This window comes from Paramisgurnus dabryanus, chromosome 4, assembly GCF_030506205.2.
Source record: "Paramisgurnus dabryanus chromosome 4, PD_genome_1.1, whole genome shotgun sequence".
Lineage (NCBI taxonomy): Eukaryota > Metazoa > Chordata > Actinopteri > Cypriniformes > Cobitidae > Paramisgurnus > Paramisgurnus dabryanus.
The window spans coordinates 16,642,737-16,667,029 of NC_133340.1; the positions used below are offsets into that span (position 1 = coordinate 16,642,737).

At 34.4% G+C, this 24,293-nt stretch overlaps 3 protein-coding genes and 2 long non-coding RNA genes across 11 annotated transcripts; 4 read left to right on the forward strand and 1 right to left on the reverse strand.

Moving 5' to 3' along the window:
* The first annotated feature begins 2,922 nt into the window (after nt 1–2,922).
* On the forward strand, nt 2,923–9,145 carry LOC135746773 (uncharacterized). Of its 2 annotated transcripts, none has more exons than XM_065265467.2 (6): nt 2,923–2,991; nt 5,111–5,182; nt 5,561–5,866; nt 6,082–6,399; nt 6,477–6,758; nt 6,883–9,145. In XM_065265467.2, the coding sequence occupies exons 2-6, from the start codon at nt 5,131–5,133 to the stop codon at nt 7,233–7,235; spliced, it is 1,311 nt and encodes a 436-aa protein (XP_065121539.1). In that variant the 5' UTR covers nt 2,923–2,991; nt 5,111–5,130; the 3' UTR covers nt 7,236–9,145. The 2 variants fall into 2 exon arrangements, with proteins under 2 accessions (XP_065121539.1, XP_065121541.1); XM_065265469.2 differs by lacking the exon at nt 2,923–2,991 and adding an exon at nt 3,021–3,188.
* A 2,275-nt stretch (nt 9,146–11,420) lies between these two features.
* scpp9 (secretory calcium-binding phosphoprotein 9) lies at nt 11,421–13,736 on the forward strand. The gene is made up of 9 exons (XM_065265341.2): nt 11,421–11,463; nt 12,166–12,221; nt 12,313–12,327; nt 12,405–12,542; nt 13,031–13,138; nt 13,226–13,288; nt 13,381–13,446; nt 13,538–13,588; nt 13,666–13,736. Exons 1-9 carry the CDS (start codon nt 11,421–11,423, stop codon nt 13,711–13,713), a joined length of 588 nt encoding a protein of 195 aa, XP_065121413.2. The 3' UTR covers nt 13,714–13,736.
* A 4,142-nt stretch (nt 13,737–17,878) lies between these two features.
* odam (odontogenic, ameloblast associated) lies at nt 17,879–22,747 on the forward strand. The gene is made up of 7 exons (XM_065295930.2): nt 17,879–17,944; nt 18,041–18,085; nt 18,436–18,498; nt 21,835–22,032; nt 22,123–22,248; nt 22,500–22,580; nt 22,715–22,747. Exons 1-7 carry the CDS (start codon nt 17,879–17,881, stop codon nt 22,745–22,747), a joined length of 612 nt encoding a protein of 203 aa, XP_065152002.2.
* On the forward strand, nt 18,626–21,750 carry LOC135760331 (uncharacterized). Of its 6 annotated transcripts, XR_012336610.1 has the most exons (5): nt 18,626–19,708; nt 19,871–19,934; nt 20,337–20,492; nt 20,585–20,677; nt 20,788–21,750. It is a non-coding gene; the product is annotated as an uncharacterized lncRNA (long non-coding RNA). The 6 variants fall into 6 exon arrangements; XR_012336607.1 differs by having other exon boundaries at nt 18,626–19,934; XR_012336606.1 differs by having other exon boundaries at nt 19,871–20,492.
* A 290-nt stretch (nt 22,748–23,037) lies between the features above and the next one.
* Nucleotides 23,038–24,293, reverse strand: LOC135746831 (uncharacterized). Its single transcript, XR_010531635.1, has 8 exons — nt 24,268–24,293; nt 24,161–24,190; nt 24,018–24,044; nt 23,841–23,876; nt 23,677–23,712; nt 23,512–23,529; nt 23,323–23,388; nt 23,038–23,233 (listed from the first exon to the last, which is right to left on the reverse strand). It is a non-coding gene; the product is annotated as an uncharacterized lncRNA (long non-coding RNA).

Here is a 24,293-nt window from a genome sequence, read left to right on the forward strand (position 1 = left end):
GCCGACTCATTTTGAAGGTATTAAGGATAGTCGGATTATAGGACTGAGAATTTTTAATGTCTCCACTAATGATCTTGCCACATACTATTGTGTGACTGTAAATGGAAAACAGATGAATTTTGACGAAGGGCTGAAATTATACAGTAAGTGTGGACATTTATTTTCTTAAGAAATATAGAATTATTAGAATGAATTTGAAAATTATTACTTAGTAGTAGTTTAATTTTTATGGTACATTTGTGTTCTTTTCAGCAATACAGGGCAATGAGGAAGAACAGTCATTTAACCTCGTGGAAGGAAAAAGTAAAAATGTTTTTGTGCTCTTCTGTATTTCACACACACAAGCACGAAAACAATGCCTGGTGGGCTTACTAAAGCAGCCTTTAAAAAATGTAGTGCTTGAAACCCTATGAACTATTTTGTAACTAATGCTATTTACATTTATTAAATATAAGCATAAAATGACTTTATGAGTCTGTTGTCAACTTGATTAACTGAAAACCAGGTTTGTCCGCAGGTTTTGTTGGACATTCTCCACATTATCAAGTATTTGCAGCAGTGCTGAGTTTTGGCTTACTGGGAATGTTGGTGGCTGTTTCACTGGTGCATATGAAGGCCAGGACAAAAGACAAAATGAAAAATGATCATATAATAAAATAAATAATAGAGATACCATATCAGTAAACTTTCTACTTTACATTTGAATAATCTCAATCACTGACATTTTAAGTTGTCTTTTATTTTTAGCTGTAACACTGTTGCACTATCATATGATTATGAATTTCATATTTTGAGTTATTTGTGAACTTCAAAGATAAAATGTAAATGTGAAGCTTATAATGTTAGTAGGCTAACAGGTTTCTCACCCCGTCATTTACAGTATTTAAAAAAAAATGAGTATTATCTGACATTCTATAATACCATGTATTCAATATTTAATAATTTTCCTGTTTTCTGTTATTTTTACTTTGTCTTTTTTCTTGTGTCTCGTCTGTTTGTTGATGTGATTGATGTGTGGGGATTTTTATGCACGTAGTACAAGACGGTTTCAGCAGTAACATAAACAATTGCTTTTGTGGAACACTCATAACTTCGGATAAAGTCTGCTAAGAATCAATAACAACAAAGTCCTTTTAGAGTAGTTTATTTGTGATAACAAGCAAAATAAACAACAAGTAGAATAACTTCATATTTCATGGCAAAAGCATATAAAACGACACTGAGCTAACGTTGCTGTGTAAAATGTGTAATATAATGTATACAATGTTAACAACAAACCGGCTGCCAAACCTCCGTTCACTATTATGATTAATGATCACCGTGTCTCCACTGTGGCCTATACCATGAAGCTGGTTTAGTTGTTTAGCCAGGTAAGTTTAGAATTAGTTTGTGCAAATCCTGGGTTTTGGGTACCATGACAAGGCCTGGTCTCGTTGGCTTGTTTTGTCAACTTGAAACTAATCCTGTAACTCTGAGTTTGTTTAACCATTTTCATGGTACAGGCCCCTGTTTTTTTTTTTTTTTTTTTTTTTTTTTGACAAGGTATTTGTTCCAGAATTAATTTTAGTCAGAGCATTAAACAAACAGAAACCGGAAGTCAAGTTCCGACTGGGAGGAACGAAAACAGATGTAAATGGTGAAGTGATTGAAGAAATATTAGAGTAAAGGGACATGATTTGTTTGAATGATGGTAGAGGAACAATGTTCATATAGGACAAAAATGTCGATTTTGGGTTTAACTTTGGTGTCAAATAACTTACTTAACAGGAAAATGTGAGTGGGATGTAGTATATGATATATCTTTGAGTGTTCACTGTATAGTTTTTTTTGTAGAATAGTAAGTAGGCTAATCAACAAAGAGAAACCGGTAGGCTATGTGGATATTTGATAAGGTAAGGTGGGGAGAATTTAGTTGTATATATGCAAAAGAAATTGATAATATAGATTTAAATGAAGATATAAAGGAGATTGAAAATAAATTAAAGCAATATTAATTGAAGCTGCTAATGAAACAATTCCTAAAAGTAAAGGAAAATGAAGGCTTAAGTGGTTCCTTGGTGGACAGATGGATGTAGTAGAGTAATTAAAGAAAGAAATAAAGCTCTGAGAATATTAAGAAGAACTCACAATTTTAAGAACTTAATTAAGTGTAAACAGATGCAAGCAAAAGTTAGAAAAGTTATATGTAATGCAAAAAGCCAAAGCTGGCAGAATTTTAGTAATAATACTGGTAGAACTTCACCTGTGGTGGGGAAAATTTGGGACATGATTAGGAGGGATAGGAAATATCCAAGTCTGAAATTGGGGGGAAAGACAGCAGTGCTTGTTGAAGAAAAGGCAGAAATGATAATAAAAGCACTTTAGGAATTCATAGTTCAAATCATCTAACTGAGGAGGGAAAGAGAGGAAGGGAGTTAACAAAAGAAGCTTTCCCTGGAAGTCTTGAGAGAAAAAAGAGGAAAATAATAGTACAATCGGATGCTAAAAGAAATGGAAATAAAGAAAGCTATGATCAAACTATATAGGAGGAACAGGTTTGGATTTAAAATGGTATTAGATATAGATTTATTCAAGTTAGGATCGGGAAAGCGTTATCTGGGAGCTATGGTGCTACTCCAGTTTCTGCACTTCAGGTTTTTTAAAAGAATAAGATAAAAGAATTTGGTTTGCAGGTCAATTCAACGTACTATTATAAGTTTTGGCTTGTGAAAAGTTGACATAACTTATAAAATCAAGTTAAAACTTCATATTTTAGTTAAGGTAACATAAAATACACAAATGCTGCGTATTTTTACAGTGCAGGATTGATTCAGAGAATCTAGTTTTTTTGTGGGCACACCACTCTGGTTCACATTCCATCACAATAGGTGGCGATAATGCACCTTAGCGTTGGTCCTACCCGCCACAAACAAATACGAAGAAACGTAAACAAAAAGGGCGACACACATCAATCTGCGTAGTTACAATTGAGCGTATTTCGGAAGTAAAGAGGTACGTAATTTAAGTCACAATTAGTGCACAATTAAGCTTTAAGTTTAAGGGTACGTACAAGTAAAATATTAAACTTCCGATCAGGAGTAACGCTTGGAATTAAATAGCAGACTGACTGAACTGAATCAATGAGCTCGACAGACTTCTGCTAACCAACATTAACCGTAAGACACACCTTGTATTTCTCACGCTGAAAGGTAAGAGATAAATTGTCCTGCTATATACAATTAATGAACGAAGTGCAGGCATACGCAGGGCAGTTCTGTAGAGTTCAGCTGCTTTGAGTTTTTTAAGTGTGCTCAACTTTACGCAGCGCTGCAAGAACTGACATCAGAGTACCGCCAAAGAGTATAGAAGCACAAGAGGGGAAACTCAATAGAACGTTCCATTGCAACACCAGCGCCCAGCAGCAGCCCCACGATATGCCATTTTGGAATGAAAGCGACTCGGGAGTCAACTAGAAGTAATGGCAATATCTGCTACTTTGTACATTAAAAGATCAAATTCAAATTGAATGATGATAACACAGAATAACATACAATCAGACCAGTGATCATTAATCCCTTTTTACTGCTTATTTTCAGATATTTAGACAAGTCTTCCACTTTTATATAGGCTAATTTTACATACAAACATACTGACATAAACTCATCCACACATAATATTTTGGCTCCATATACATACACATATACATCTGAATTGCTCGAAATGGATTAAGTAAAAAAAACCACAGCCACTGTCCAAAAGTGGCAATTATAGGATAACAGACAGAACAATGCATCTTGTTCTATAAGATTATAATGTTTGTAGCGGGATCCAGGGGATTCATATGTACAAAATATATTTCATACCTAGTGGAGTTGGTAACTAATAATAGTAGTAAATGTGTAAAGTAGCATAAAATAGAATTACATAATAAAGCAAGAAAAAACTACCTCAAATGTGTATCTATTTTGATTGGGTTCCACAACTGATAACAACAACACAACACATACATACAAGACAATACAGCATTTCATGTAGGTGTAGCAAGTGAACAAAATTTTAATTGAAGAAACTTACTATTGCGCTTCTGATTTGGCTGAGAATGAATTGGCTGTGAGAATTTTCATTCCAAAATGGCGGCCGCACTAATGAAGCGCCACCTAGTGACTGTTGCCAAAAACGAATGAGAGTTTCCCCTCTTGTGCTTCTATACTCTTTGGTACCGCGAGAAATCTTGCGGAGGAGGCTGCTTTCAAATCGCTCTCGCGTTACTCTGATGTCATCCACTTGTCGTTTCTTGCAGCGCCTCATGAAGTCGTACACACCTATTAATGCATACTACCTATCAGAAAGAAACAATAAGTTGTTTCTGGTTAAGTGATATGCTCCCGCTGCAAGCACGTTCATTACTAACATGGATTTAAAGGGATAGTTCAAATTCTTTAAATTCTGTCATCATTTACTCATCCTCATGTTGTTCTAAACCTGTATGATTTTCTTTTTTCTGATGAACACAAAATAAGATGTTTTGAGAAATGATGGTAAACACAGCAGATAGTGATCATTGACTTCCATAGTAGGAATAAAACATATGATGGAATTAAAAGGGTACTGTCAACTGGGTGTTTTCCATCATTTCTCAAAATATATTTTTTTATGTTTCTCCCATCAGTATTTATTTATTGATCCTTAATCATTTAAAATACATGTTTGAACCATCCATCCATTCATATGACAAAGAAGAGTAGCATTAATGTAATAAATATGTATGTAAAGTATATTAGATATAAAAATATTACATAGTTTTATAAAAAAAATCTAGAAACTGTGCTGCCTTATTCTAATGTTTATATGGATATTAAGAATTCAACTCTTGTAGTATTATTAAGATTTTAAAATGATTCATAATTTTTATGTGTTTATTATTTTACATAATAACATATTGTTAAAATGCAGTATTCTGGGTAAAACTGGGTGAAAAACACTGAAATATACAGTCCATCACTTCAATATTTTTCCTATTTGGGAAAAATATCTTTATAAACAATAAAATAAAACATACCAAGTAAATCAATAAACAAACAAACAAAAAGTGCTCTTTTTAATTGTGCTCTAATGAATACTCCAATTTCAGCGACCATTTAACCAACAACGATGTCCTCTGGCACCCTTTGGAGACCATTAGGAGTCTTTTTTATATTACTAGGTGAGATCTGTTTATTTTGAATTTATATGTCTATGATGTGATCAACAAGCCCAGTTTTAAACTCTATGGTGCGGTTTCCCAGACAGGGCTTAAGCCTAGTCCCAGACTAACTTAAATGTTAGTGTTGTCTTAATCGAAAACAACTTGCTCTGACATATCTTAATATATAATGATGCAAGTGTTGTGACTTAAGATGCACACCAGTAGTGTTTATTTATAAATTATGCTTTTAAAAATGACTTAAATATGCTAATTTAACTAAGGCCTAGTCCTGGCTTAAGTTGATCCCTGTACGGTAAACCACACCAGATCATTTGTTTAACAGTGAGTACATTTATCTAAAACTACATTTGAATGCAATGCCTTTTTCCCTGATAGAGCTTATTCGGGCTGGAATTTCAATCCCTGTTGCTGTGAATGTCAGGGACACTGCAGTTCTCAGTTGTAACTCGACATGCAATCAAGAAATCTTATGGAAATTTTTTGAAGCTAACGGTGATAAACTGGAGGTTTTAAAATGTCTCCAGGATAACTGTACAGAAGGAGATGACTTTAAGGGAAGAGCAAGCCTCTCATCTGACAACATGTCTCTCACCATACATCCTGTTCTGTTCAATGATCAAGGCTGGTATGAGGCACGCTGTGGTTCAGGGTTTCTCTGTAGTGTTCACTTGGAAGTTTTTGGTAGGTTCTCACATTATTAGTTCAATATAATGCATCATATACATACACATCAAACACATATCCGTTAATAACTGTGTAGATAACATAATTTAGCCTACTCATATGACCAAACTCATTTTAGTTAATTTTTGTGTGAACATTTGTTTGGCAACATTATGTGCTTACCCTCAATTTGGTGTAACCTGATCCATGTTTTGTGCCTTTCCAATATTTAGTACCCAGTGCTGTGAACGCCTCAGTCCAAGACAATGTGACACTACACTGCTTTGCACGTACAGAGAAGCGGATTGCTGATAAAGCTGTGAACATCATCTGGAAAAGGGATGACCAAATCATTTTAGAAGTCAAAAATGGAATTGTTCACTATGGTCCAGGTTTCCAAGAGAGGTCCTCCGTTTCATTGAATCATTACAAGTCTGGGGATCTTTCTCTTAATATATCCAGGGTCACACCATCAGATAGCGGTTTATACCTGTGCTATCACAAATCAGACGAACAGGGGCATCCAGGAGCTGTCAAACTCACTGTTACAGGTACATGAATGATTATTCTTATTGTGTTATTCTTTCAAAAGAAAGACAAATGTTGATTTCACCTTCAACTTTTTCAGCTCAAAAATGCAGCTATGAGAAAAAGGTGGGTGGTGAGCTGACTCTCAATCTGTTCAGCTTGGATAACGTGCAAGTAACATTCACCGATTTTGAGGGAGTTGAGATCCCAGTCTGCAGGGTGCACGGGGGCACCTCTATGTGTGACCCTAAATACAATCCCAGAGTGTCTGTCATGAATGACTCTCTTGTGCTAAGGGAATTGTCATCCTCTGATAATGGAAAATTTACTGTGAAGGACAACATGGGTGAAATCATGAGTGTCTGCACTGTCACTGTGAAAGGTAATTTTAAACCATCTGATGCTTTATTAATTGTTTATTACAGATCTGTGTACTTCAGTGTAAAAACATTTAGCTTAAGCTTTGACATTCACTACTGTTTTTTTTCTATTTGTGTTGTCTACAGATGTGGAACAGAGGCATCACATTACCTCTGTTGTCATCATATCGGTGTTCGTGATTGTTGTGATTGTCGGCCTCTTTCTTCTGTGTCAATATCTTAGAAAGTCAGATCAACCGCAAATACATTTGTATTTTAACGCTCGCCAGTCGGAGTTGGAGCCGCTGAGAGAACCAGCAAACATTGGATTATCACAGGAAGAGACCAGTCAAGGTATTTTGGAGCAACAGGAAGAGACCAGCCAAGGTATTTCGGAGCAACCTGATGTCTCACACACACCTGTAGAGGAGACCTGTCCTGAGATTGGGATTATTACTGAGAAGCAGGAGGAAGCATTTGACGGACTTGAGAATGAATAGGATTGTTTTGTTTACTTGGAATACTTTAAGGAAGCACTTTTCATAGGACATCAGGGAAATTTAAAAGAGGCATTCCAAGCCCCTGTTTACAAGATGTAAAATAAGTCTCTGGTATCCCCAAAGTGTTTATGTGAAGTTTTAGCTAAAAAAAAAAATCCCATAGTGGTTTATTGTAGAATGTCACCCTGTCTCGTGCAGTGCATTAATCCTCATATTTATTTTAAAATTTAGAGAAACAAATTCTTTCTCTTGCACTAAGATAATCCTCATCTTTAACCTTTACAAAAGACAATTAAAACTAAAAGTTATAAGATTGTACTGTATGTGTTTAAGGGAATACAGATGCGTTGTGATTTCAGTCATTCTTTCTCTCTGTCTCTCGCACTAAATGGCGGCGTCGTGGTTGGTTAGTGCAGGAAGGGGCGGTATTATTATAAAAAGATCCCCATTCTACGTTACGCGGGGAATGAAATGTGAATGTCCTATTTTTTCACATGCTTGCAGAGAGAGGCTTAGTAAAACAATGTTACAGGTTTGCTATTTTTCGTGTTTTCTGGGTTGGTAGAATCACTGTGGTCTCAATTATAGCCAGGGGCACCGTGGGGGGGGGTTAGGACTATTCTAAGGGCCCATCAGGTTTTGGGGGGCCCAGCCAAGGACTGTGGTATCAGTTAAGACACTTACACAAGGCACTGTTGTTGTTTGCCATTTTTAAATGTTACAATTTTATTTCTGTAACAGCTCAAAGTAAACAGTATGTTAATAAGACTGCCTGTGAAAATCAGACTGAAGTCTCAAATCTTTTTGTGAGAAAAAGAGCATGACAGGTTGATTTCAAGCATTAATTTCACCATGATTTCAATCACTGACATGACATTACATTTATATTTTCACAAAATCTTCTTTACATTATTTAGGTAGAAAATGGTAAACCACAAATACATACTTCAGCTGGGTTTTCACAGGCATGCTTAGAATTATCTTTAATCTTAAAGAATGTTGCATTTTCTCCGAATATTTGATTACTCTACTGTATTTTTCAATTAAACTTACATTTGCACGATAAATTATCTTAGCTGCAAGACATTGTAGGTCTCTATACTGATAATAGTGGTCAAAACAATAGCAAAAGAAATAGGTCAGCATTATTAAATTGCAGAAAAGATTTTGAATAGCTAGGTTAGATTGTATGTTTGGTGTGAAATGGTTATGGTAGGGGGCCAACCTCCTACTCTTTGGGTCCAAAATTGCTAGCTGCACCCCTGTTTATAGCACTTAAACATGGAAAAAGTCAGTTTTTCATGGAATGTCCCCTCTAAAACTTTTTTTTTCTTCAAAGTCTTTAGGATCCTATAGGCTTGTGATTTTCTCTAATATGATCCTGTGGTTTTCTTAGTAGGACTGCAGTTGAAAATTTGCCTGCTGGCCAACACTATTTACACTATTGTTGATAAATGTGTGTTGTTCTTATAAAGTAAAGGTTATACAAATACTATATTTTTAGCATTATATTTTTTTATATTTAGATTAAAGTACTACAAGTGTGCCAGTGTGAGAAATCGTATACTACGGTTAAATCCAATGTTACTGTGACAGAACACTTATTATGCTAGCTTATCTAAGGAAGAAATGTTTTTTTTCCATGGTACCTTTTTTATATGGCTGCTTTACATGCTCTGTCTTTTGCAAATGCTTTGCACATTTTTATCTTTTTATTATAGACTGATACTTAGAATGTGAACCGAACACTTAAGTTTTTGTTTTGACATGTTTTAATGTTTGTGTCAAATATTGTATTCAAAAAGAACATACAGCAACAGTGATCAAATATCATTTAATTATGATCTTTTTAAAGCTTATATACTATGTTAAATCAACTATTCCAAAAATAAAGAATAATTTAAACATTTCATGTTGTGTATTACTAAAGTGTCTAACTTCACAAAAGACCCACGCACCACAGCTACTTCAATAAATCAGTTTTAACAGAATATCTTAAAGGGGCAATGAATCTTTTGTTTTCATTTTTTTTACGGAGTTTTACTTATGAAGTCCGCATAGTTTTTACATTCAAAAACATCAAAAGCAATAAGTAATAGGCAATTTTGTTACATGGTTCTGAGGCTCTCTGGAGAAATGCTCCGTTTTGATGGGAGGGCCGCATTGAAGACCTGGACGTAAACGCCCACTGCTATGATTAGCTTAATTCCCTGTCATTACATGGGGGGAATTGTTTTGAAAACCTTAATGTGTAAAAAAAAAATAGCAGCCGAACACATATATGTTCAAGCTAAGATTCTGGGTGCTATCACTCTAAAAAAACAAACGGTGCTATATAGCACCAAAACAATTGCTTTGGATCGTAACGATAGAAGAACCATTTTAGTGCCATATAGCACCGGTGAAGAACCAGTGAAGCACCAGTGAAGCACCAGTGAAGCACCAGTGTAGAACCATATAGGGGCCATATAGCACCACATATGGTTCTACATAGCACTATATGGTTCTACACAGGTGCTTCACTGGTGCTTCACTGGTTCTTCACTGGTGCTATATGGCACTAAAAATGGTTCTTCTATCGTTACGATCCAAAGCAACTGTTTTGGTGCTATATAGCACCGTTTGTTTTTTAGAGTGTAGAGATGATACACATAAGTGACAATACGCATAGTGAAGCAGAAATAAACTTTAAACTTCACGTGACTAAGTTACTGTATACAACACAGTAAGCGCGCATCAGAATCTAAACCGTGGCCTTAGTAACAGGGATGTTTTCAGTTATGAAACTTGCAGGATGTTCATTTAAGTATGATGACCTCTTATATAACAAAATATCAAGTTAAAAAGGATTCATTGATTCACTGCTCCTTAAACTAAGACTAATATAAGTAACCACTTTCCAATTCCAGTATACAGTAAATTTGCTTCAAATTAAAATGTCTGCCAAATATGTAAATGTAATGTTTGTTAATGTTTGTAGGCTGATGACCTCTCTTTTGAGGGGCGCAAATTCAAAATATGTGTCCGGAGTGTTATGCGTGTGGCTCATCATGTCAAAATATGTATTTGGTGCTTCATGTGAACCTATGTGCATCATGTCAAAATATGTGTTTGCTGCGCACGCGTCAAAAGAGTTCATGATAAAAGAGAGGCTCATGTCACAAAATACTCCAAGACACCAATTTAACACTAAACTCTGATTACGCGTGAGATTAAGCGAGTATCTGGCAAACACGAGTGTCTCTTTTATCATATATCCCTTCGAAGTGTCTGCAGCAGACACGTATTTTGACATGATACGTGCTGCACATTAACAAAGTGTGTTGTCCTTAACTAGACACAAGATGTGTTATTTTAACACATTCATTTTAAAGCAACACCAAAGAGTTTTGGCTCTTTGCTCCCCCTACAGGTTAGAAGCGTAATTGTCCATTACCCACTGTCATAAATACTGAGGCATAGCTGGCTCTGATTGGATTGTAGGTCTGCCGTAAAGCAAGTTTTTGTAGTATTCACTCGGACTACAGGACCACTACCCGACGTTTGGAAACTTCTTTAGTGCGGTTTTGGCCAATAGAGGGCTGCAAAGCGAATGTGAAAGTGCTGTTCACCCTGTTTAGAGTGGATGAACGACTGAAACTGTTTTGGAAGCGTTATTTTAAGGTAAAAAAAACTCTTTGGTGTTGCTTTAAGAGTGTAGGTTCACATGACACCCCGAACAACTATTTTGAAATGACAGACTAAATACATGTTTTCACAACCTTTGCACCCTCGAAAAAGAAGTCACAGGTCGCCACTGATGACCACCCTATCCTAGAGCAGACAGTCAGTGTAGTGCTTGGTATCAGAATAGCAAATCTGTCGATTTATCGGCCTTGTAGGTTGTTCATGTGCCACCGTAGAAGCTGTGCCGAGTATGACTCTGCATAGCGACGACCCAATCTGGTCCCCATGCTAACATCACACCATTGCCAACAATGCCTGAAATGGGCCCAGTGTAATTGTGATTGAGCCGTGGATGGTCGGAGGAAAGTGGGATTATCTAACGGCTAATAAATCCTGCGAATCACGTTGATGGTCGAGCGTGGATGAACTGACGGACTGGGACACTTTAAACAACATTATCACAATTGCACCATCATCAACAGGTATCTTAAAATTGTTGTGGATCAAATGCACCTATTCATGGCAACTGTGTTCGCTGCCAGTGATAACCACTACCAACAAGGTAATGCACCATGCCATCATCATCAAGGATTGATTCGAGGAACATGTTTGTGAATTTCTGTTTATGCATTGGCTTCCAAATTCACCTGACGTGAACTTAATTGAATAGTTAGACTTGAAAAAATGGGTTTGCGCTACATTACCTCCACCCTGCAATATACGTGAACTAGAGAACCAGCTGAAGACTTTATGCTACCAGATACCCCAGGAAACCTGTTGCCAACCCTATCAAATCATCGCTTTACCTCATAGCTGCTGTTTGAGGCCCTAAAGGATATCAGGCTGGTGGTCATAATATTATGGCTCATCTGTGTATGTTTAAAATGTACATTTATTTAGTTAAGACATTCAGTGCATTGGTGTGCTGTCATGACATGTGCTAACTGTGAATGTGATGATGTCATAGACCTAAAATTGACAAAGTTATCCATGTGGTACACCTAAAATATTTTAATGACACAAACATAACAATTATCACGACTAATGTTTCCTAATACCCTACTGATAAACAAAGCTGGTTTAGTGCTGACTTGTAATTGGCTGAACTAGATCATCCATCTCAATAAAGGGCTTTGGAGACCCAGAGCAGATCATTACTAGTCTAAAAACTGGAGAAAGAAGCAGGTGGGCTCCAGGTACAAATATGCTTTTTTGCATTTATGCTTAACTGAATATTCTAAATATTGTTAATGCTATTTTTCAGACTGTACAATGAAGCTTTTTGTTATAACCTTTTTGTTTATGATAACAATTGCTCATGTAAGTTATAATTTTATTCTCTGTCACCTGTTACTTTATAATATTTTACCCGTTCATGATCTGCTGCTAACTTTGATTCTTTTTTATTTAGATCACTTTATGCAAGGTAAGATAATTCGTTGTCAATTTATTTTTCATCACAAGTTAATTTATAGTGTTGCTTTAAGCTATATTGGTTTTTAGAAACAACGCCTGATCAATGGTCCGAATGGTGGTCTGGTTACTGGTGTAAATGGTGTTAACCCTCTTCCGGTGGGTGGTCTGAATCCACCTGTGCTTGCTGGTGGTCCTGCAGTAATAGGACAGCCACCATTTACACAGGTAGGAACTGAGAAATTTGTGTTTGGTGCACTGTAAAAAAATTCCGTAGAAATTGCAGCTGGGTTGACGGTAATTTACCGTAGATTTACATTTATGTTATTTACTGGCAAGAGTTTGTTCAAAGTTAAATGAACATTAAACATTTACAAGTCTTTGTCTTTACAAAGTGAAACTAAAAAAAAAAACAGTTTCAAGCAAAACATTCTGGAAAACAAAATCTGAAGCAAAAACAGAAAAAGGTTGATGATGATTTCTGGTTCCCAGAATGCTTTGCATGAGGCTGTTATTGTATAGTTTTATTCTGTAAAGATAATATTTTTATTTTACTTTGAACAAACTCTTGCTAGTAAATAACATAAACGTAAATCTACGGTAAATTTCCGGCAACCCAGCTGCAATAACATTGTAATTTCTACTGATTTTTTTACAGTGTGTTTGTAGCACTTTGCGTATCCACTGAAATAAAGCCTTAATTTTGTACCTGACAGATCTTGCCAGCGGCTGCGCTTCCCCCATATGTGTTTCAGCCATCTCCTGTCGGTGGCCCGCTCAACGGTGGACCTCAGTTTGCTTATCCTTACTTTCCTTCTAATGGGGTAGCAGTTTAAAACATATGTATCACTGAATGTCATTTGAAATGTACTTTTTACTGATCTCTTTACAATCTTTGTTCTGATAATCAGGGGTTTCCGTACTACATTGGAGGACCCCAAAATCAACCAGCCATAATTCCTCCTCAGCAGCAAGTGGGTGTAAAAATAAACTTATATATTTTGCTACATTTGTAAAATTACTTTACTGTAGCATATGTGTGAGACTCATTTCCCAATGTTTTTAGGCTGGGCAGAGTCCTTCTGGAAATACTCAGGCTGCACCACAAGGGCCACTGACTATAAGATTTAAGGTATTTTTTTGTAGATTTTGAATTAAAGAAACTCAAAGTTCTTCCAATATAGTTTAAAATGATCTAATGGTCATTCTTTACTTTTTCTCAGCGTTCATTCTTCAGACGATTCACTACAAGAGCTCCTGTCTTAGACACCCAGGTAAATTTTAATCTTAATGAAATCCATTACATGCACATTTTAGTGTAATTCTGACTCTGTTTTTTTGTATACTGCAGATGGCAGCTCAGGTGAACCCTACTGTGCCTGGAACAACTGTTGGGTAAATCTGAGCGAAGTTCATGTTTAAATAGCTAAGGTGTGTTTTAAACATCATCCATGGTTAGCTCAGTATTATACCATTGCGTTAGGTCATGGGTTTGAAACATACATCCTAATAAAAATTTATACCTTGTAATGCACTGTAGAGACGTCTGCAAAATGCATAAATCTTAATGTAAATCCATACATTTACCAAGATTTATTACAAAATTTTCAATGGTGAAAATGGTCATTTTCCATTGTAATGATTTGGTTGTTTCTGTTGGCAGGTACTTTCAAGACATCTCTGTTCAGCAGAAAAACTGCTAAGATAATAACAACAATTAACCTATTAAACTTAATGCATTCAAGTCAATATTATTGTATAATGTTTTTTTCTAAACATTTCTAACATTTCTAATGAATGTTTATATAGAATACTTGAATAGTAAAATAAATGTCACTTTTTTGTCCACACCTGAATATGTTTTTGAAAGTTATGTGCCACGTTTATATGTAACTCATGAGGTGCTATTAAACATTTTAAATGATAAACTCAAAACAGTCTGTGAAGTATCACTTAAATCACTTTATACTTTAAAATTGATATTTGTTGTATGTAATAAAGATGCAATGGAGAAAACAAAGAAACATTTCAATTAAACTTTCAAAACCATTAAATGTAGATACTGTACCAAATTACGAATCTCTGTCTTAATAAAATGAATTACTGGTTTTGGATTAGTATATACAGACTGAATAATGCATAAACCACAACCTCAAACTTATAATCTGTATATTTCTACACTGTACAAAATGCAGCATGAAGGTTAAACAGCTTGGTCAAGTCAATTCAATCTTTTATTTTAAGTTTTGACTTGTAATAAGTTGACATAACTTATAAAAAGAAGTTGAAATTGTTTAACATAAAATAATCATTTTTACAGTGTACAACAAATAGGCATTACAATTTACAAAGTCTTGGAGATATGTTGAGGTTGGGATCAAATTAAAGGGGTTTAATGATGAATAGGAATCTAAAAACAAAATAATGGCTTGACAAGCACAAAGCAAACTTGGGCTATGCTGAACCAAGAACTGACAATGAACTGAGGAAAAGAAGGCTTGATACATGCAAATATATGAGCAATAACTAAAGAAACAATTTCAATATAACGTAAAATCCGAATTAAAGGCTTCACAAGACTTTTTTAAGATGTAAAATAAATCTTTGGTGTCCACAGAGTACATGTGTGAAGAAATTTATTATAGCATGCATTCCTACTTTGTACGTGTGAGCAAAAATGTGCCATTTTTGGGTGTGTCCTTTAAAATGCAAATGAGCTGATCTCTGCACTAAATGGCAGTGTCGTGGTTGGATAGTGCAGACTAAGGAGTGGTATTATCCCCTTCTGACATCACAAGGGGAGCCAAATTTCAACTTCCTATTTTTTGCATGCAGAATGGCTTACCAAAAGTTACTGGGTTGATCTTTTTCACATTTTCTAGGTTGATAGAAGCACTGGGGAGCCAATATAGCACTTAAACATGGAAAAAGTCAGATTATCATAATATGTCCCCTTTAAAACAAGCCAAGAGTCCATAACATTTCAAAATAAGAGTAACAAAAGAACAGTGTGACAGAAATTATTCAGAAATTATTTTTTATTTATTAAAATATATTTTACTAAACGAAATGACAATGAACAATTGAATTATAACAAATGCATGAAAAGTTTCCAAATTAATTAGTTCGAAATATTCTAGAGTCATAGCAGAGCTAAATGTAAATGCACAACAGGTTTATTTGCTTTTATGCACGGTTAGAAAAAATGGTCAATCTGAACCTCAGCTGTCATGCATCATCAATATGTATATAATATAGACACACATATCATATGTATACATTTGGTACAAAGAATGTCTTTTTAAGATAGTTAAAGTACTAATATGAACTCTTTAGGTGCAAAGTTGTACTTTTTGAAAGTGTATACAGCCCCAGTGACAGCTAGAGTACATACACTCTTAGAACAGATATGTTAATAAAAACAACACATTATTGTTGATTCTGGGACAACACCTTAAATGCATTGTCCCAAAATTATGTCTATGTTATTATTGAAACAACACATTTTGTGTTACTTATAACTCAACTCATGTTTTATTTTAACACAAAATGACACATAATGTGTTAAAATTACACATAATGTGTTAAAAGCTAAACACAAAAAGATGTGTAAAAAATGAACACATCCTTTCTAAGAGTGTATTGTCTGACATTGTGGAAAATGATCCACCTGTACAACATAATTTCATTTTGCCTGAAAAACAAATTTGCTTATTGCATTGCACACCACACACCAGGTAAATACATACAGTTAATTTCAACCTAATTCTTTGTTCTATAATATTCTTTCAAATGTAACCAACACATGTTGGTGGATATATATGATGTAGTTACTTAGGCTACTCAGTCAGACCTTTCTGTGTATCCCATAAAGCAAACAGCTTATGCTGCAAAGCTCCAAAAACTCAAATTTACCGTGGTTTCAGAAGGATTTGTGTCGCCACCAAAGGCATTATGACAGAAAACCTCACAAAAACACCAAATATGTGTCATAATAAAGACTGGCATGCTGTGGGCAATATTTGCCTGGTTTTATAGAAGATTAAAAAGTCTTCTATTGCTCTAATGAGATGTAGATGTAAATTGTGTTATTGTGAGGAAGATGTAATAACATTACAGGCATTCGTCTTTTATTGGCTCTATATTGTAAGATTATATTGCCATCTACTGGCACACATAAAGTCTTCACCCTAAATCCTCTGTCTGGAATTATTGCCCTTTAAAACATGTAATTACTGAATGGTCTTGGCTATGTGTTATCAGTGTTACTTTAAGGAGAATGATTCAATCGGTTTACCTTGTTTTTCCATTCTCATTCAAACCATAATTTGTCTTTTTACATCACAGAACAGATGTTTCTTCACTCAGACAGATCATTAGTCTGTGATCAAGCTCAGCTGTGGCTCAGAAATACAACAAATATAACTCTCTTGTCATTACTGACTTATTTCAAATATAATAACAACATATGCTGGGCAAAGATTAATCGCGATTAATCGCATACAAAATAAAAGTGATTTTTGGCATAATATATGAGTGTGTGCTGTGTGTAATTATTATGTATAAATAAACACACACACATTCATGTATGTATTTAAGAAACATTTACATGTTTATATATATTTATTTATATTTTTATATATTCTATATTAAATATAAATGTAAAAAATCGATATATAAATAAAAAAATTCTGAAATGAATATATGAATGTGTGTGTGGTTAAATATACATAATAATTAGACACAGTACACACACATATATTATGCAAAAATAACTTTTATTTTGTATGCGATTAATTTTTGCCCAGCACTACATATAATGTTTAAATATTATTTGTTTTTATGCATTCAAATAGTTTTATACATTTAATATGAATAGAAAAAATATGATTAAATGAAGATTTTAGCTTTATATACTGTATATTATACTGTGAAATCCAGGCTTAAGTCTGATAATATAATCAATGTCTGTTTCAAGCATTAATTTTACTATGATTTCAATTTTTGACTTGGCATTTCTCAGTCAGTATTAATGATATCAAGGTTATATTTTCACAAAAGGCTTTACATTATTTGACATTGTGTCTTAGGATTTTATGTGCAAAACAGTAAATAAGCAAAAAAAAATGCTAATTCACAGCATATCTTATATGACTTAGTAGTGATGTAAGTTATTGGTGATCTGCCACCAATGACTTTGTTTAAAAACAAAACCTAACTATTATATCTATTAAAATAAAGTCAATGTCGAGACTAGAAAACCACTCCCCAAAATATGTCATCAAATACACACACACAGCAGCTCAGGTTTTAAAATCTTTGACCATAATGACGTACTGTATGTCTAGAGGTAATTTAAAAGACATGACATACAGTAACTACAGTCAACCATACATTATAAATGGGCAAGTCTCATGCCTTTTAAAAGCAAAGAAGATAAGACAATATTAGTTTGCACTTGTGCTCGACCATACTTTCATCTGCTTAGCAATTTGTAAAGATTGTGTTTTTAAAACACATTTTATTTTTTGCTCACCTGATTTTTTTATTCATAGCTTATCAAGATGATTTTCAAGTTTCAGGCCTTCCTTTGCTTTGTGTGTCTCCTCAGCATTTGCTCTTGTGTTCCTGTAAGTGTACATCTGAATAAATCAATAAATCATACTTTGCTGTTTTATGCTTTACGTTTGTACTTGTATTAACAAAATTGTGTTTGCATTTCTCAGATCTACCAGCCACAAATTGGAATTATTGCAAGCAACAGTAATGAGGTATCTTTCTATACTGTGGTAACACTTTAGAATAAAGTTGGATTTTATGAATATTAGTTAATGCACAAACTAACAATAGTTATACAGCATTTATTAATCTTTGTTTGTGTTAATCTCACCTTTAATCCATTATTATAATCATTACTTAATGCACAATGAACTAACATGCACAGTATTGGCATTAACTAACATTAACAGAGATGAATAAAGGTGGAGCAACTATATTGGTCATTGTTAGTTCTTATTGGAAAGTTTGACCTTTATAGTTCTTAAATGAAACTATATAACATTTTCAGTTTTTGATGCTCAAGCTTTTATTAAAGCCACACTTATTCACCTGTTTTTAATAGATTTTGCGTTTCAATGGACTCAATGGTCTCACTTTGGCAGGTATTGGTTTGGGTCAAGGACAGGTAATTCAAGCACAGGTAATTCAAGTAATGACAAAGAAATCTAAGGGATAATGCAAAGCATTGCAATTGTGTCAAGTGCGTACCTTAATGTTGTGATTTTAAGTACACTCAAAAAAATGATTCTTGTCAGTAATTGATATTAAGCAAACAATCCAAATTAAATATATTTGAAAAAATGTAAAATAAATGTTATCTGTCTGAATTACTCGTACACAACATGAATGTGATGTATTTAAGAGCAATCTGATCAAATTACATAAACCATACTTAATTGGATACCATAAGGTGCAATGCCAGGTGTTGCGCATGCGCTTGATTACCTAAACTTCCGGTGGCGCCAAGGAGGCAAATGGACGACGGCGCAATTCTGATTCAGCAGCAAGGAATATATTTGAATTATTCATAGAAGGTAAGATGTTTTTTATATCTATAAATGATTTAAATTCATTATCAACTTGTAATAATTTAATCAAAACTTGTTCTAACTAAAATCTGAACTTGCCCGGAATGCACGAATTAACTTAATATTTCCGGATTTCGTTTTTTTTTTTTAAACGAGGTACTCTCGATTGGCTGTGTTTATTATCTATTTATCTAGGCGGGTAACGTTAAGCATGTATTATTAAAAAAAATACAAAAAAACCTTACTGAAAATTACAGCTTCATCATCTCGATGTTTATTGCCATTATGCCAAAACGTTGCACACACGAAACACACAAAATCGATCGTATATGAGAGTAAAATAAGTTACATTTGAAAGTTTATAGGATATCTCGTTGAAACAAATCTATTCGTTTAACTGATCCTTAATGACATCAAAGTACCGCGAGAGCGATTTGAGAGCTGTGCTCTTACAACTGTCTCGCGGGACTTGATGTCATACTATAATGGTTCTGCGCATCAACGGTTAACGCCGTCATTGAGCTTTGTCTCTCGACGTACTTTTTCAGAAATATCATTTGCACATATTCAGAAATGTTCTACAAGGACATTATTGAGCGCATTCGCGTTATTTGCATGCAAAAGTGTTTAGGATTTTGCGTTTAAACTTGTAAAGTGTCGAATCCACGACTTCATGAAGTGAAACATGCATTCTTTTTAATGGTGAGTACAAGGAATCTAATATGCCGTTTTTACTATTGCAGAGAACCCATTGGTGTCATTATTCCAGCATATTTTGACTACGTTTGGGACAATCACTCACTTAAGGTTTGTGTGTGTTTTTGTTGCTGTTGCTTTTTAAGGATACGAGTTGTTTACATGGACATGTGTATAGGATTTTACGTTTAAACAACTCCATGAAGGGAAACATGCATTATTTTTAATGCTGAGTACAAGAAATCTAACTGTATGTTGTCTTTACTATTGCAGGGACCCCAACAGTGTCATTATTCCAGCATGTTTTGATTACGTTTAGGACAATCACTAAGTTAAGGTTTGTATTTTTTAGTGTTGCTTTTTATTTTAAGGATATGAGTTGTTTACATGCAAACTTGTATAGGATTTTGCATTTAAACAAATCCATGAGGTGAAACATGCATTCTTTCAATGCTGAGTACAAGAAATAGAATATGTCGTCTTTATTGCAGAGACCTCATTTGTATCATTGACCATGTTTACCTGCACTCTCAATGGGATTTTGTCAATTGTGATTATACTTTACTAAACACTAAGCACAATACTTCGATAAAAATAATGCCATTAAGTTATAATCACAGTAAGTAGTTGTATTAAAATGGGTGGCATATGCAGTTTTTAATCGCAGTATGTGGCCATGTAAATACTTTAATTGCATCTGTATATCGCTCTATAACTGAAGTGCCTTTTTTCCTATAAGATAAATGCTGAATTCATGCGGATAACAACAGTGCGACTCCTGACCAAGTTCTTGGGGCATCTGGATGGATACGCGGTAAACCTACATAAGGTTTTCAAAAGCAAAGGAGGTGCTTCTGGACAGAATATATCACGCATAATGGCAATTGCTGACAAGGTGTGGTAAAATGTATTTTGTTTCTATTCAGAACTAATTACAATTATTGCACTATAATCTTTTTTATTTAATATTGTTTTATTATTTTCTAGCGTGATGACATACACCTCGAACGAGACTGTGTCATAAAGAGTCTGTGTGTGTATCTCAATGAGGACATCACAACACTTGTGAAAGAATTCATGGTTTGTATATGTTCTTTATATATAGATATAAACTCATTTCTAAGCTGTATGTGTCTAATATTTCTGTTAAACTGAACCGGGTTAATGTTGTTTTTTTCTTCTGGCTTTAGGACTGCAACCCTGAAGAAGCTGAGAGACGAATTTCTGAGACTATGGGGCTTTGTGATCCGTAGAAGGTGCTGGTGCTGAGGAGAAACTAGGGGATGTTGGAGTAGTGATAGAGGGTGTGATGCTGCTTCAACGCTTGAAAATCTTTCCTTTGGATTAGTGATCTTGTTTGGACTGATCTAGGCTCTCAACTTAAGCTATCCTCAGAGCCTCATTCATATTTGAATTCTTCTAGAAGGTACTGATGAATTTGGATGACAACAAACTGCCCTCAAAAGTTTAAGCTCTTAAAACCAAAATTTTGAGTGAAAATTGCATTTTTGAATTGCTTGGATTTTTCCAACAACTGTAAGTACATTTGAAAACTTGTGAACTTTTGGATTTGTTATACAAACTGATAACAATAATGCACCTTGTAGCTCTGATACTCTTGACACAAAATTTGTTAGCTCTTGTGCTATTGAGCCAGTAGGAAACTCATTTTTTGCCCTAAATGTTTAAACTTGTCTTGCCAAAATTATGGCAAGATATGTTATGTACAGTTATATATAAATGAAAAGGAAAGTAACCTGTCCTAAAGAATGTGTTTTATTTTAAACGGTTGCCTCAATTTGTTAAGTACCTTTATTACTTGCTCAGAGTGGATGTTACCTTTGACTTGTTGAGCAATTGCAACACAATAAATGCATACAGTAATAAGTAAACATGTTTTGCCCATTTATTTAACAGAATTAACAGAAACAAGAGTTATATAAAGCAATAGCAATAAGTTATTTGAAAAGAATAAAGTTTATTTATCACACAGTCTTAAAACCCAGTTCATTCATTTACATAAAATTTATTTAATTCATTCAGATCAACTGAACGTGATGGTGTAGCTTAAACCAAAATGTTAACATTTACATTAGATTTATGTGAATAAATTGGATGGAAAATTGACATGCAATTGAAATACATAAGTTTTAACTTTTGGGGTTAAATATTTTTTTGAGTGTACAACCTACCGAGTTCATTGCTCAATTTGAATCTGTAATTTGCTTTCTCTTTAGGGTACACCATTTCTCCCTCCCTTCCTGTTCCAACAGCAGCCGCCACAAGTGCTGAACTTTAACCCTTTAGTGCCTGGTCCCTTTTTACCTCCTCAAATAAACCAGCTGAATCCAGCTCAGCTGATCCCATTGCAGCAGGATCAGCCGGTATCTCGCCTCGGCCCAAATGGCGCTATACCAGCACAGAACCCCGCCCAGGTCATTGCAATATGATAATTGTAAAATTATGATCTGCTCTTCTGAATAAGAAAAGAATCAGGTGTTCCTAAAGCTCTTTTTTGTTTTAAGGGCTTTCCATACTTCTTGACTAATCTATATCCTTTGAGAAACACTCCAGTATGGCAGCCACCCATCCAGAACACTGGGCCATATATTCAAGACCAGGGTACTAAACAACCAACACAACCAATCCAGGTAGCCTCAGATCTGATTTTCTCATCTTCACAATCTTGGTTAGATTATAATGTGAATCTTATATTGTTATAATAATAAATGTACATGAGTTAAAGTGGTGGTTTAATTAAATGACGCTTTTCAATGAATCAATACAGCATCATGCGGCTACAAAACATGCTAAACTATTCTGCCTGAGATTCAGTTTTCTTAAATGAATGATGTAGTTTATCAGTGGCACGCTTTAAGGCTATTTCTATTCAATATTTAAGAATAAAGAAAAAGCTGTTGACCCAAGTGTAACTGCTGCACCTGATTACCGTGGTGATCGACCTGGTCCTGGTCCTGTAGAGGTAATTCAACTACCTTTTTATTACTTGTATTGTGGTGTATACAAAACTGCTGTGTAGTTGCTTGAATCAATCATATTTGATTAAAAACGAGCAAAAAATATTTTTATTAATCTATTCATCCTGTCTCAATGCAGGTGCATCCTGGCTTTTCAGTGTTTGGGCCATAGTTTCTCAGATGATTGTTAACAAGGTAAAAACATCAGGTGTTTTTAATAAATGTATATTTTGATAATTAGTTTCTCTTATATTTATTATTATTTTTTGTTAGTTTTTGCAGATATCCTGTCAAGGAGACCTTTCCAAGGATATATTTTGTTCACTTGCACAAATAGTTCAATAATATCATCAATGCAAACATTATTCAATAAATAAATATGCTCAATTGCTTTCCATTTGTTATTCTCAGATACTCTTATTTCACTCCAATTTAACCTTAACAAGAGCATTGCTTTACAGATCTGATTAAAATAAATGAAGTGAAATGAAACACATGATAAAAGTCACAGTGTTAATGCTGACATTTTAATGAACAGATTCTTAAGTACATAAAGCGGAGAAGCAGGCACTGTAGGTTACTTTGTTAATAAGAATTAATACATGTATACTTTTATCTAATATCTATACATTTTAGTGCAATACTGATATTCAATCACCTGTGGAAAGAATAAAACAGTAGTATATGCCAAAGTGAAATTACAGTATGACCTAAAAGTTGATAAATCGCATTGGCATTCTGTCTTACCACTTTGTTTCGATTATAGAGTTCACTGCCAGCTTTGTGTGACCCTTAATTATTTTCAGACTCCGCCTGTTGAGACAGAGACAAAAACAAGATTGTAAAAAACAAGGAAAACATGAGTGTAAAGTGTAAAAGTCTTTACCAGATCATTTAAAATCACAGTCAAAATCACAAAAACCCACTAAAACTAACCTTCATGAATGAGGGGAGCTGTAAAGATAAGAGGTACATTGGTAAATAAATAAATATTAATATATAATTTTATAAAGATAAATATGTAAAAAGATATTGAAGTGAAAAAATGACTTCATGTATTCTGGCTGGATCTTTCATAAAGTGTTACTCTAAGTTACTTACAAGCATTGTAATGCCATACTCAAATGAGATTTTTTGCTGTTGGAAAGAAATATGCATTAGGATGGGTTAGCCTATTGCTTAATTTGACTTTAGTATTAGAATATCAAATAAAGTAGTTAAAAACAGTGTGGTTTAGTGTGTAGTGTATAATATATTTAACCTACAGTTGCAGTTGGGTTATAGATGAGCTTCAGATAAGGCTGGCAAATAAAGAAAAGATCATTCGATATAGGGACTTATGCAATCAAATACACTTATAATACTTGTATATGTTTTGAAGTTCTTTAACACATATATTGTAGAGTATAAAACATGACAAATGTTCATAATTGTGCTGTTACCTGAGGGCCAGAGAGGGAGTAACCATACTAAAAATAATCAAATACAAAAATTAATTACACAAGAAAATAAATCATTTGGAACATATATCAATATTGCCTCATAAGGGCTTAGCCCTGTGTAAAATATATCAAAATAAATGTACCCCCATTTCCTGAGGCCTTTTTACGCCACCCTGTAAATTATCATGAATAATGTAAATAAATAGATCATGAAATAAGTGTCAAAGTCATATCTACAATTATTTGCTACCTTTGGGTGCTTCTGCTCTCTGCCCT

Excerpts from the sequence above, each read along its gene's own strand:
- LOC135746773 (XM_065265467.2), top strand. The coding sequence starts at position 5,131 with ATGTCCTCTGGCACCCTTTGGAGACCATTAGGAGTCTTTTTTATATTA. Across the intron at positions 5,183-5,560 it reads AGTCTTTTTTATATTACTAG|AGCTTATTCGGGCTGGAATT; the intron begins GTGAGATCTGTT and ends TTTCCCTGATAG. Across the intron at positions 6,400-6,476 it reads TGTCAAACTCACTGTTACAG|CTCAAAAATGCAGCTATGAG; the intron begins GTACATGAATGA and ends CAACTTTTTCAG.
- scpp9 (XM_065265341.2), top strand. The coding sequence starts at position 11,421 with ATGGCAACTGTGTTCGCTGCCAGTGATAACCACTACCAACAAG. Across the intron at positions 11,464-12,165 it reads TGATAACCACTACCAACAAG|ACTGTACAATGAAGCTTTTT; the intron begins GTAATGCACCAT and ends GCTATTTTTCAG. Across the intron at positions 13,589-13,665 it reads CTCCTGTCTTAGACACCCAG|ATGGCAGCTCAGGTGAACCC; the intron begins GTAAATTTTAAT and ends TGTATACTGCAG.
- odam (XM_065295930.2), top strand. The coding sequence starts at position 17,879 with ATGATTTTCAAGTTTCAGGCCTTCCTTTGCTTTGTGTGTCTCCTCAGC. Across the intron at positions 18,499-21,834 it reads TTGGTTTGGGTCAAGGACAG|GGTACACCATTTCTCCCTCC; the intron begins GTAATTCAAGCA and ends CTTTCTCTTTAG. Across the intron at positions 22,581-22,714 it reads CTGGTCCTGGTCCTGTAGAG|GTGCATCCTGGCTTTTCAGT; the intron begins GTAATTCAACTA and ends GTCTCAATGCAG.